The sequence below is a fragment of the Sinocyclocheilus anshuiensis genome, unplaced genomic scaffold (assembly GCF_001515605.1).
Source record: "Sinocyclocheilus anshuiensis isolate Anshui unplaced genomic scaffold, SAMN03320099.WGS_v1.1 scaffold659, whole genome shotgun sequence".
In the NCBI taxonomy this organism is placed as follows: Eukaryota; Metazoa; Chordata; class Actinopteri; order Cypriniformes; family Cyprinidae; genus Sinocyclocheilus; species Sinocyclocheilus anshuiensis.
In genome coordinates this window covers 1,642,294-1,655,818 of record NW_015549698.1, presented here as the reverse complement: position 1 = coordinate 1,655,818, position 13,525 = coordinate 1,642,294, and the positions used below count along the sequence as shown (strand labels likewise).

The 13,525-nt window shown below is 39.9% G+C and overlaps 1 protein-coding gene across 1 annotated transcript in view; it reads right to left on the bottom strand.

Annotated features, from left to right (window-relative positions):
- LOC107660539 (laminin subunit alpha-2-like) overlaps window positions 1-13,525 on the bottom strand; it is a 244,459-nt gene that overhangs the window by 12,189 nt on the left and 218,745 nt on the right. Inside the window, 8 exon segments of the mRNA XM_016449859.1 lie at window positions 3,754-3,930; window positions 4,013-4,164; window positions 9,817-10,029; window positions 12,059-12,179; window positions 12,291-12,429; window positions 12,739-12,883; window positions 12,975-13,137; window positions 13,214-13,338. Coding sequence (XP_016305345.1) covers window positions 3,754-3,930; window positions 4,013-4,164; window positions 9,817-10,029; window positions 12,059-12,179; window positions 12,291-12,429; window positions 12,739-12,883; window positions 12,975-13,137; window positions 13,214-13,338 — 1,235 coding nt within the window.

The window sequence follows — 13,525 nt, the reverse complement described above, 5'->3', positions numbered from 1 at the left end:
AAGACGACCGCGTTTTTTCAGATGTATTTCCAAGAAAAAAACATCGTCTTATATTCGGGTCAATACGGTATATTTATAATCCATTGCTAAACGATGTATTCTTTTTAAAGTAGCCTATGGAACATATTTTCTGCCTCATTCTGTGACAAGAAGCCTCATCAGATCACAAAAGGAAGCATTTGACTGGTGTTGTGGAGTAAAAAGGTTATAATGTTCTCTTTTGTTGGACAACAGGTTTAGAAATGTGAATACAAGGGAGGTTTAGCTTTAGGCATTTTAATTTAAGCATGTTTAGCTTAGTTAACGGAAGGCTACCTGCTGCCATCAGAGCAAGTGTAATTACTGCATTCACGCGCTCCTCGATGCTCTCATTTCCCGAGTTGTGCTTTTAAGTCGGAATGTGAAAACAACATGGACACTCGCGTTACTCCAAAGGTTTGTTGGATTTGTATTATTAGAGTTTTCCGACTTGAGTTCACGTGCATGTTCTCAGTCGGGAAATTATTTTTCACGTGCGATGCTGGTGATGATGCTTCTTATGGCCGTTTCGGAGAACCTGAGGACAAATATTTCAATCGATCGCTCAGGCATGGCACCGAAATCTGCGCTCGGATTGTGTTCTAGTACATACCGGTTACATAGGTACCGGTGCCATATTGGTACCGGGTTTCGGTACCCAACCCTAACCTGGACTATTAGCCATCTTCAAGAAACGACTAAAAACACATCTCTTCCATCTTTATTTGACCCTCTAACTCTAGCACTCTCTATTCGATTCGGTTCTAGTATATACCGGTTACATAGGTACCGGTGCCATATTGGTACCGGGTTTCGGTACCCAACCCTAGTTACGGGTGGAAGAAGTCGTGAAGTTGCTCTGGTTTGGGGTGAAGAGTGGGTCTGAAACAAATCACGTTTACATGGATACTCATCAAAACAGCCATGAACATCATTTTCTGTGCATTTGCTCAAGCAGACTAGAAAGAGGACTCAATCTGGCACTCGCGTGCAGTCCGAGCCGAGCGCTTTTCACAGTGTGTGTCAGTGTTGCCAGATTGGAAATGTCCAAGTATCGTACCAGAAGCTCAAAATGATCGCATTTGGAAGAAAATGATCGTATATGAGTCAAACGTTCAGAATACAGTTATTTATCTAGACCAACAACTTTTTGACACGACCTGCAAATTACCAAAATAGATAAATAACTCTACACCGGACGCGAGCGGCGCGACAAAATAATATAGAACCCATTATAATCAGTGACACTGTCTACACTGGATACGGTACGGTGCGACACGACACGATAAATCCCTGACAGTAAACTGATGCCTCGTTCTATTTATGACGCACTGACACAAAGTTCAAATTATTTTTAACAGTCGCTTTGTCGCGTGCAGTGTAGACAGACTTTAGCTGCTGTGGCACGGCGTGACGGTGTTAACTCCACCTCTGAGTCGCTGTCATCGGAAGCCTGCATGTTGCCAGATGTTGAGGGGGCTCTTGCCGTCATGGGCCGCAACATAGTGCTCACTGGCTTAAAAGCAGGGCACCCTCCTGCATTCCTGAAGTGTGCACAAGTGCATTTAGAGAGTCTGTAACATGGGCATCGCTAGGCCATTTTTAGGGGGGCTATATACCACTACTGGTGAACGAGCCAGTGTAATGCAAATATGTCTGAAAGGTCTGACATAAGATGCTGCATGAACAATACTGTATGAAATGTTGTTTGTTTACATCACATTGCGCCTCGCATTATGAAAACAATGTTTGGGATCAAAACTTCGTGATGAGGTGATATTGATATAGATAATGTAGCCTATATGTTGAATATTCATCCAAATTGTGGTGAAAACCAAAACATTTCTGTGTTAAAATAACATTTGTGTGTTCAAAAAGTAAATAAATGCTTATATTACTGTACTGGCCAACCAAGATGGTGGCGCCCTTGCTCCAAAAGCTATAGCAAAATATCCTTTTTCCCTTAAAATGGTTACAATAATCGTGTCTGTTATATTTTTTAAATTAAAGTGGAAATCAATTTACTAAATAATGTAAACTTGACTGACTGCTTCACTTCCACTTTAAAGCCTAATGTCATTGAATCCTGAGCAACTGATGGGGCACAGTGTTGCCAGGTCTGCGACACAAATCCAGCCCAACTGCTATTCAAAACAAGTCCAAAACTAGCCCAATTGTATTTTTCTGCAATTATCCCCTCCATCTAAATCACGTTCCAGTGTAAAAGTAACCACATTCTGCGGGAAAACCACAGACTTGGCAACATGTATGGGGCAGTTTTTAGGGGACTGTAGAATTATGTGGTTTAAAGTTATAGTTCATCCAAAAATTAAAATTCAAACCTGCATGACTTACTTTCCTCTGTGGAACACAAAGATATTTTAAAGAATGTTTCAACAACAAAAAACACTGGATGGACAAAATATCTAGTCACAAGTACGTATCATTTTGGGTGAATTGTTTCTTCTCTTAACTTTCCTCAACAGAAAGGTCACCTTCATTAGTTTATCTAGGAGTTTTTTTTTTAATTTTTCACCAAAACTATTAAACGATTAAGCATTAATTTGCATTAAGCCATTTAAAGGTGCAGTATGTAATATTGACAGCTGGCAGCTGAAATGGGTATTGCAGTCCAAATTCAAAATATTGTTTCTCCCGCCCCCTCCTCAGACTCAGGTTGCCAGATTGAGGACATGCAACAGAAATGAGTGCCACTGACAATGGAAGGAGACGAGCCTTACACTGACTACGTTTACATGGATATCAGTAATCTAATTAATTATCTTATTCTAAACAAGACAATATTATATAGATGTATAAACAGAGTTTGTCTTCGTTATGATGCCATATGCAGTTTTGGGTGTTGCATTTTTAACGAAAGCTTCAAGTGCAGTTAATTATTTGTCATGCTATACGTGCAAACAGATGACGGGGTTGTTGAAGCCATGCTCTTTTGTTTGCCATCAAACGGTTGACCACTGCCGTGTGTATCCTGTTGCAAAATGCGGCGTCCTACACGACAGTAATAGTGTGATTAAGGTGCATACATGTCTATACTGCACTTCGATAATGCGACTAAAATAGGATTACTTCTTAATTCAATTTAAATTTCAATTATTATAGGAATAATAATGTCTTAATTAAATTTTCATTTATTCGAGTATGACTTTAGCTGGATTAAGGTAATCAAAAATCTGTTTACATGGTAGATTCTTGATCAGAGTATTGTGTTAATCGTGTTAAAATTGGAGTTTTGTTGTCCATGTAAACATACTGACTGTAAGTTGATGAGTATATCTTCTCATGTTTTAATGGCTCTGGTCATAGAGATTTTTTGATGGATGCTAAAGCTTTTTAGATCAAGTAGAATCTGTGATCTATGACCCAAATCATTTGTTTGCTTCCATGGCTGCAACACGCTGTGTTTTCCACCAACTGGCAACCTGGGGTGTCAAAATACAATTGGGTGAATTGGCCGTGGGCGGAGTCACATAGACCAAAACAAAAACAGACATTCTGACATGGAACGCACATTTCAAAGTAGAATAACTGGCTGTAGCATTGTATTTCAGAGAAATAAGTATGTGACCTTAGCATGATGCCTATATAGTATTTTTATGCTTTAGTATGGTCAAATAATTACATACAGCACCTTTAACATTAACTCCACCAAAAAAGATGTATTTTTAAAAGAGATGTGAGGTCATGATGGGTGGATGATGAGTTTGGACATACACAGTGTTGATGAGAAGGTTCCAGATGCAGCCCTCAAAAGGCACGTTGGGCCGCTGTACACCTGTTTCTATGTCCGTTGGGATGCCTCCAATGAAGAGCCGATGGATGCTCAGAGGATGATCGTTGGGTAATGGCTGCTGGAAGGGTGGCTCTTCATCCACCTGCACAGTGAAAGATCTACACACACACATGCTCCATTAGTTTCAAAGAGGCCTGCATGGGAACCATGATGAGAGAGAGAGAGAGAGGGTGGGCTTACGCTCCCGGGAGTCTCTGGATGCACAGTGAGTGCTCTCTCCCATCATGCAGTATTCCCTTATCCACTTTTCTGAAAGCTCTGCGTGGATTCCTGCTGCCCGTGAACACCAGCACCTCCAGAGCCCCTTTATTCAGTTGCACAGACAGGAAGGGCTGCAGACACACAGACAGATGGGATGAGGCTTAGACTATTACTAATCACTTTTGTTACTAGTCACTATTGTACACAGTGTTAGTGATCTAAACAATCCCACAACTCAAACTAATAAACTTCCATGTGCAATGAATCAGGCATCTGGTTTGTGCACCAGATATCAATAATTCTTCAATTTATGTGTCGTACTGTCAGCAATGCAACCACCAGAATACCCTATAACAGACTACCCACTACATACCAACATGATAAAAAAAAAAACACTCAGAACACTATAGCAACCACATAGCAACACCCAAGCAACCACCTAGAGCAAACCACTAACTAAATATCAACATGACAAAAAACACTCAGAACACTACTGCAATTGTATAGCAACCGCATAGCAATGCCATAAATAGCAACCACCAGTTAGCAACCACCTAGCAATACCCTAAAACAAGCCACTCACTACATACCAACATTATAAATAAAAACACTCAGAACACTATAGCAACCACATAGAAACACCCTAAAATCCAGCTAGAACACCCTAAAACAAACATGCCACCATGAAAAAAAGGTTAATCAACTGTGCTTAAAACACTCAGAACACCTTAGCAACGTCCTAGCAACCACTCACAACACTCAAGAAACTACATAGCAATGTACTAAAAACACTAAGAACACCTTATCAACCCTCCAGAACACCCTAGCAACCTAAAATGCCCTAGCAAGAACCAATGTGAAACTCTACTAACTCTACACTTTAGCAATCACTCAGAACACCTTAGCAACTGTAATAGTAAGCCTTAGCAATAGTTATGCTCTAGAAATCACTCAGAATACCCCAGCAACCACCTAGAAACGCCTTAGCAACCAGCCAGAACACGTAAACAACCAGCAATGCAGTGGTAATATCACTGCAGAATAATAAACTAACAACTACCCACAACACCCTGGCAAGCAAAGTAGCAACTGCGTAACACCCCAAACCACTCAGAATACCCCAGCAACCACATAGAAACACCTTAGCAACCAGCCAGAACACATGAACAATCACCTAGCAACGCCCTAACAAATTCTTTGTTAACCGACTGTGCTAAAAACACCGCATGACAATGCACTGGCAACAGATTAGCAACTGTGTGTAGCACTCTAAACCACTCAAAAACACCCAAACATTTTAATGGTGAGCTTTGCAAGCTAAGATAAAATGGTTCACGTTTCTTGATAATATATGAAAATGTAGTCTAAAGATAAAAAGCTAAGTATTTTTGATAAGAATGGTACATTGAGACATACTGAGGTTCAGATTGGCTCACAGTAATATATTCAGGGGGAGTGAGCTGAGGGCAGGTAATCAGACAGACGGCTCTGAGAGCACACACTCACGCTCTCCACGCTGCACTGGAATTGACGAGAGCGATGCAAGAGCAGGATCCTCTCTCCGAGCCGATGGCAATGCGCACGCAGTGCAGGTGACCCTGGACTCGCCGTAAATTGGAGGAATGAATGAGGAGCGGTGGAGAAAACCCTTGGCCTCTCCGAAGCCGCACTCCCGCAAAATGACACCCACTTAATTTACAAGCAATAATGATTTTCAAAAGGTGGCGGTCCACCACCCTCTCCCAGGAGGGTTATCGCAAATTGGACGTGATCCATCAAAACGGTGGCTTGTAAATCTATTTTTACAAACGGAGTATCACAGGGAGGTGAGAGAGGCGACTGCTTACTACGGATACGCCACATAATTGATGTGCTGCCCCTGAGCTGGCGAGAGAGAAGGATGATGAAGACGTTACTGACAAAGATGTAGAAAGTCATATTTTAATTAAAATGATCACCGTGCCCCTAGCCTTTAGTCCACCTGGTAACAAAAAAAGATCAACTTTTGTTTGCTGAAGGGCAGAGGCAATTACAAACCTGCCTGGATAATAAATCTCTCTTATGGGCTATGAGACCCCTGTAACCCCGTGGATTCATTATGATCTCGTACTGAAGGCCGCGGCTCCCCGAATTTCCACTATTACCCATAATCACCTTCCTAAGTGAAAAGGCAAAAAGAATAGCATTGAACCGTCTCACACAGTCTCCTGTGTGTCTGTGTTTGCAATCAGCTGGAAGAAAGCTGGATTTCTCAAAACTACTCAATGAAGCTAACACTTAGGCTCAGTCATACCTACAGGAGCTTTGTGTTTTGTGGGGTTTAAGAAACAATTTATATTCAGTAATATTTTTTGACAGCACTGAGACTATCAGATGAGAACTAAATCAGAATTGAGCTGAATAATGACACTGACTTTGCAATATTGATACAGTTATTCAAGTGAACTGAATCAACACTGAACTAAATTGATCTGAATAATAACACTACTGTTTTCTGTAAAACTGCTTTACAGCTTAAATTGAATTTGTGTCATAACTGATGAAATTTACAACATTAACACTGTTATTTTGTTTATTTGAACTATAGACCTGTTTCAAAATTACCATTTCTTTCAAAAGTACTAGACAAAGCTGTTCTCATTCAGCTGCCTTTATTTTTTTTTGCATAAGAACTCAGTTTTTAAAATACTTCTCTCTGGGTTTAGAGAGCATCATACCACAGAATCTGCATTTCTTAAAGGTTCTTGATGTCTTGTTAACTGTAGACTCTGGGGATGCTGCAATTCTGGTATAAATAGCATTTGATACTATAGGCCATAGAATTCTTATTGCACGGCTTGAACAGTTGGTAGGGATTCAAGGTACTGTTTTAAATTGACTTAAGTCCTATTTAACTAATAAAAGTTTTACAATTACTTTAGGTGAATTTGCATCATCTTCGGCCCCTTTTAAGTGTGGGGTTCCTCAAGGATCTATTCTGGGACCCATTATGTTTTCACTATATATGCTCCCAATTGGTTTTATAAAAAAAAAACATGGTTAGCTTTTTGCATGGTTGATTTTTTTTTTTTTTGCATTTAAACAAATACTATTTTTAATTCTTATTGCACGGCTTGAACAGTTGGTAGGGATTCAAGGTACTGTTTTAAATTGACTTAAGTCCTATTTAACTAATAAAAGTTTTACAATTACTTTAGGTGAATTTGCATCATCTTCGGCCCCTTTTAAGTGTGGGGTTCCTCAAGGATCTATTCTGGGACCCATTATGTTTTCACTATATATGCTCCCAATTGGTTTTATAAAAAAAAAACATGGTTAGCTTTTTGCATGGTTGATTTTTTTTTTTTTTGCATTTAAACAAATACTATTTTTTTTGGAGCCTCTATTGTGTCAGGTTCCCTAATACTGATTTAGGCCCTTTGTCCATATATGGTAAATCTATGGTAAACAAAATAAATAAATAAAAAATAAAAATTGAGGTGCACTTTTGACTTATGGCTAACTCAAATTTGACAAACACATAAATTCGGTTGTTAGATCAAGCTTTTTTTCTATTAAGAACACTGGCAACGGTCAAGCCATTTTCGTCTTTTTGTGATTTTGAGATTTAGCCCTGAAGCTCTGGAGCATTTGCTTCCAAACATTAGAACTGCCTCCACACTGGTGTCTTTCAAATCTCTTTTAAAATGTCATCTCTTCTTCCAGGCTTTTTTTTTTGTCAGTACCTGTTTTGAGATATGTTGGAACCTGATGTTTTATGTTGTGTAGTGATGTTTTAGAGATTTGTTGGACCCTCAATGTATGTGTTGTTTAATAGTGGTGTGTATGTTTATAAATGACCCTTCGCAAAAACCCACCCTCCTTAGTTACTGTTGCTAAGTCCGACAAGCCATGCCACTCTCACGTCAATCATCACGCCATGCAGTAAAAATCACGGAGCAAAGTGGAAACTGACAACATGCCGACATACAAGACAGAGCAGGTTACTTCTGGTATGAAACAAGGTCTCAGCTTTCAAATTTTTTTATTTAAAAATTCAAACAATAAATACCGTTTTGTGGCTCTTTAATGTGTCGTGACAGATCGCTGTAGCGCCTCAGTTCAAGCGGCACGCCAACAGATCGTCTTTTCATATTTACTTAAAGCACGATATAAACATGAATGAACATCAGAACGTAGTTTATTTCAACCACGGAAAGATGTCAATACACCCAATTTTTCAAGTTTAAGTCCACCGAAGTTAATGTACTCTCCTGTCTGGCAGATGGATTTGGCGTTATGATTGGTTAGATCGCCTGTAAGTCAAGCTCTTTGCGAAGGGTCAATACACATTGGTCAACCGACTGTTGCTTTTAATTGTGCTTTATAAATAAATTGCATTGCCTTGCCTTATTTTCATGTTTATTATTGTGAGGCTGCTTTGAAACAATCTGTATTATATAAAGCACTATATAAATAGACGTGACTTGACTTGACCTACAGGAACATTGTGTTTTATGTGTGCTTCGTTTAATTAAGAATTAATTGGGATTAATCTTACTTTTTTTTGCAGTTGATGTAATTAATTTAAAGGTCTTGAAATTTGTCTCTTTCACAGTGTAGTGAATTCAGTGTGAAACGGACCGCTGATAGTGTGGCTCATTGGCACGTACTGTCTGTGCTGTTTTAGCACCAGATTTCCTAAAGCAGCGGTTCCCAAAATAGGGGGCATGGAGTTATAAAAAGGGGGGCATGGCAAGGCTAAAGGACAATGCACAGTCAGATTGTTCTGCAAAAGAAACCCCTTCTGCATGATGCAAGACCCCACTGCAAAATGATCCCGCTTATTATGCGGCTACTTGCCACATAAATAAATAATTGAACACAAATTATAAATTTGACATATTTTATTACCTTATGATGTCTTGCAGTACCCACTGAAGTGGTCTGTTATCAGTTGTAGCGGTTGTTGTCATGTAATAACAGACCACAAGATGGTGCGATTGGCGAATCAGAATTGAGTATTGCACGGAGTCGTGTAAAAATTTAAATGAAAGATGCATGGCTCTGCACTAAGCATGGATAAGTTTGTGAAAAGACCAGGTAAACATAATGCAGATGACAAATCTACTTTAAATCTACTACAAAAACAACATTTCTACATCAGACACGAGTGGCGCGATTCAACAAATCCAAACAGAACCCATTATAATCAGTGATCCTATATGCGGGATGACTCGACATGACACATTTCTGACAGTTAGTTCTGTTCCTGTGAAAAAAAAAAAATTCTACAAATGGAGGACCCACCAGAAAACCACTTTTCTATAGAAATTAAGAAAATCTTGTAAGACTGAAAATAATTTGTTCGGAATGCAACAACATATTGCAATTTCCCATCTATTCCACTTCATTGGCAAAGAAAACTTTGTGAAATAATCAGTACTTCAGGACCAAAATTCCATTTACAAAGTCCACACACATTTCGTATATTTTCTTTGATGCTGTTTGTTTGTCCCTGCTGGTCTACTGCTGTGATTTTTGATAAACCCGCCTCTAAGTGGAATGTAAAAACAATACGTCTGGCTGCATGAAACTGTTCAAAGCCTCCCCCCAAATCCGGATTTGATTTATAAAGAATTTTCCTCCGTTGTTTACTGATAAATAAGAGTACTGGGACTATGGGACTGTTGTGTACAGGACTGTTGTAAAGTTAAAATGTCAATCTGTGTAAAAGGGTTTATCAGTGTTAAACACATTTCAGTAATCTCATGACTGAATAAGAGTGTGGTGTGTGTGAGCACCTCTCCGGTCTGTCTGCGCGAGCGGCGCGGGATGTGGACAGGCGTCAGGCCCTGCGTGAGCTGCGTCATAGAGGTCAGTCCTCCTCTGCCGAACAGGATGATGCCGTTTTCACTCTTCGTGCTGAAGGAGAGAGAGATCTCTGAGCCCACATCAAACGACACAGGCTTCAGCTCCATGTACCCGGGCCTGGGGAAGCTCACGGTGTGCAGGTTCTGACAGAGAGAGAAAGTCAGTGTTTAGTTTGTAGTTTCACCCAAAATCCTCCTGTGGTTCATCAGCTGATGGCATCAGATTGTTCATGGGTGCTTCTGCAACTATGGACACTGTCCTGGAACCTTTGTATCATGCCTTCCTTTTTTTGTTTTGGAAAATGGCTTTATGTTCCACATTTTTGCACCTAAATGTCGCACCAGGTCAAAATTGCATTGTTGAGAGAAACAAACAAACAAACAGTTTTGTCCACGTATACGTCACATATTTACCAGTAAATTAAATAAAATGTTTACAAACATTCTTAACACTGTGAACTTATTTTAGTTTCACTCACTCCACAACTAATCATTTAAATTTAACAAAGAACAAGAATAAAAAAAAAATACTGAATTACCAGCATGAGGGAAATGCACTATACAAACACAAGCACCAACTGTTGAATGTGAAGAGAGAAACTGAAACCCTAAAACCTGAAAACTGAAACCCATGACATAAAACATTTCTTTCTGAACACAAAGGCCAGTCGTGTTATTCAGTTGATGGAAAAATACTAAACCCTAGATTTAAATGACAAAAATGGTCTAATGTAGAAAAGCCATTTGTTCTCATAAAATGATATTAAACATCAGAATTTAACACAGTGATCAATGTTGATTTACTGTAGGATAGTGATGCACAGAAATGAAAATTCTTGGCCGAAGCCGAACAAAATGAAACACTGGGCCGAATACCAAACACGGTTTTTCACATTTTCTCCCCATATATTTTGCCTTTTTTTTTTTCACCATTGCATGAATTAAATAGCCAAAATGTGCTTTTTACTTTTTTGTCTAGCTTTTCAAAGAAAAAAAAATCAATTACAAAACAACAATTTAAAAATATTTATTTAACACTGCACATTTTTAACATTCTAGCAGACACTATACCAACAAAGCACAATTTAACTTACAATGAATAAGCTCGTAAAATATAATTTTTTTGGCCATTTCTGAGACCCCCTTCTTGAATCAGTTATGTATTTTTTACTGTACTAATAAATGCAGCCTTGCTGAGCAGAAGACATTTTTTTTTTAAAACATTGTGTAAGTGTTATAATAAATGTATTAATAGAGCTGTTGTAATTATTATTATCATTATTATTGTCTTATTTTCCTTATTTTATTTTAAAAATGCATAAAAATGTTACTGAGCAGTTGACGAATAACACTGTTTCAGCGCAGATTTTCCTGGCGCTTTGGACTTTGAACCCTGGCTAACGAGCAGATAGCGCCTTGAGCGCACGACGCTGACAGAAGAATACATGCAATTTGTGCGTGTATTAGAAAACAACGTTTTGCAGTGTATTTACTAATCGTTTGAGGCCATTTCGCGATTTCAATCATCACACAGTAACCAGCAACAACCACCCCTTGCTAATTCTCTTCTGATTTTCCTTTAAAAAGAGAAAGATTTATATATATATATTTTGATATATAGTTCTGGCATGAAACTCTAGATGGCGCAGTCTGATAGGTCTAACTCAATCTGACCTAATGACATCATCATCACATGGCACAGCTGATTGGTTCTCTCCTGTATCGGTAGCCAATGAGCTCGCTGCTCAACATTCAAATATACGAATGACTAGTGCTTGCCGTAGCAGTCGCAGCTTGCTTCAGAAACCCTCCACCTTCCCCAGCTCCACCTGTATAGATCTGCTAAGAGGTGATTCATGTATGCTATATGGGGGTTATTTCATGTATGTTATATTTGTAGCAGCAATATTTCTTACATGCTCACAGCAGCATGTTGTGGATGTATTGGCAATAGCAAGTCTCGGTACTTGCTCTGCTGCAGCAGCAGCAGCAGATCTATTCCACCAATACCAAATACATTAACATTATCATGTACATTACCATGCCAATCCCTCCGAGAGTTGTCATGACAGAAGTATATATATTGCTTGTGGAGAAATACTTAAATTGAGCAAATGTTGCCTTTAGTGAAGAGAGACAATAACAAAGGCAGGAAGGTGCTGTGTTGCTGTACCTCAATGGAGCAGCATTTGGTCATTCCTGTGTAGTCTGGGCTGCTCAGCAGATTGTATGGCGTTCTGGAAACATCAATGTCTTTCATACAGCCAGAGAATCTCTTCAAAACCACCTCTGACCTGAGGAAACATGTGAAAAAAAAACTCATCCAGCAACTGTTTTATAAAGCAGACGTAAGATTAAACACAGGAGGAACTCATCTAATAACATCAGAATGCACATCTGCACACCTGTAGTTTCCAGTCTTGGGTACACCGCCAAAATATATCCTCTCATCCTCCCTTAGGTTGAGGCCTGTCACTCCACCTGGAGATGCCATCCGCAACTGCTCGTCCTCATTAGTGTCGATGTTCATTATGGCGATGTTTGCTAAGCAAATGTAAAAGAGACAGTGTGATCACAGATAGTCAGACATTCACACACTGATTTCCCAGACAGGTGAACCTTATTTGCCACGCTCATCATATGACTTCAGAAGATTTTAAATACATTGCACATGTCACATGGACTACTGCTCTGAAAGCTTGCAAGGGACCAATGTGAACATCTCCATTTGTGTTCCACAGAAGAAAGAAACACATTTGGAACAGCACGAGGCTGGGTAAGTGACGGATGTTAATTTTTCAGACCGGCTCGGCACACTGCTGAAGGTGAGCTGCTCTGTTTTCATGTCTGTACCTTCTTTCTTCATGCGGGACATGGTGAACGACTTCCATTTGCCGTCATTATAGCGTTTGTCACTGATGATGGAGCCGGTGCCAGAGCCCAGATCATAACTCACTTTTACCCTTCCATCGCTCAGCTCTGCACTCATGAAGTCCTTCTGCTCAGACAGACAGAGCACAGATATAACCAGCAGAACGCATGCAAATGCTATAAAATGGCTCATTTATATGGTGTGGGCGGGCTGTAACCATGTCTCTGGTGGCGAAGTACATCATGAGCGCGTCTATGGAGAACGTGAGAAACTTGAACATGACCGTGGAAACGTTTGGGTTCCATCGGGTGGGCCGGCTGACGGCGGCGTAACCCTCTCCGTCAAACTGAATCGTGCCTTCAGTGTCCGCCGGCTGAGGACTACACACACACACACACACATTACACTGAGCTCCTCACACTGAGCTCACAGCTGTGTGTGTGTGTGTTTGCTCACCTGACCACACATCCAGCACAATCCCCATCTCTCTCTCTGTAGTTCCAGAGGCCGATGGGTTTTCATTCCAGAGACATCTCTCCCATACAGACTGAGAATGTGATGGTTTTCACAGCGTGTGCCTTCTACACACACACACACACACACACACACACACACACACACACACACACACACGAGGAGAATGTATTTCACATGATAAAACAGTTCAGACTTAATATACTGATAAACTGCACAATAATTCAAAATATGTGACCCTGGAGCACAAAAGCAGTCTTAAGTCGCTGGGGTATATTTGTAGCAATAGCCAAC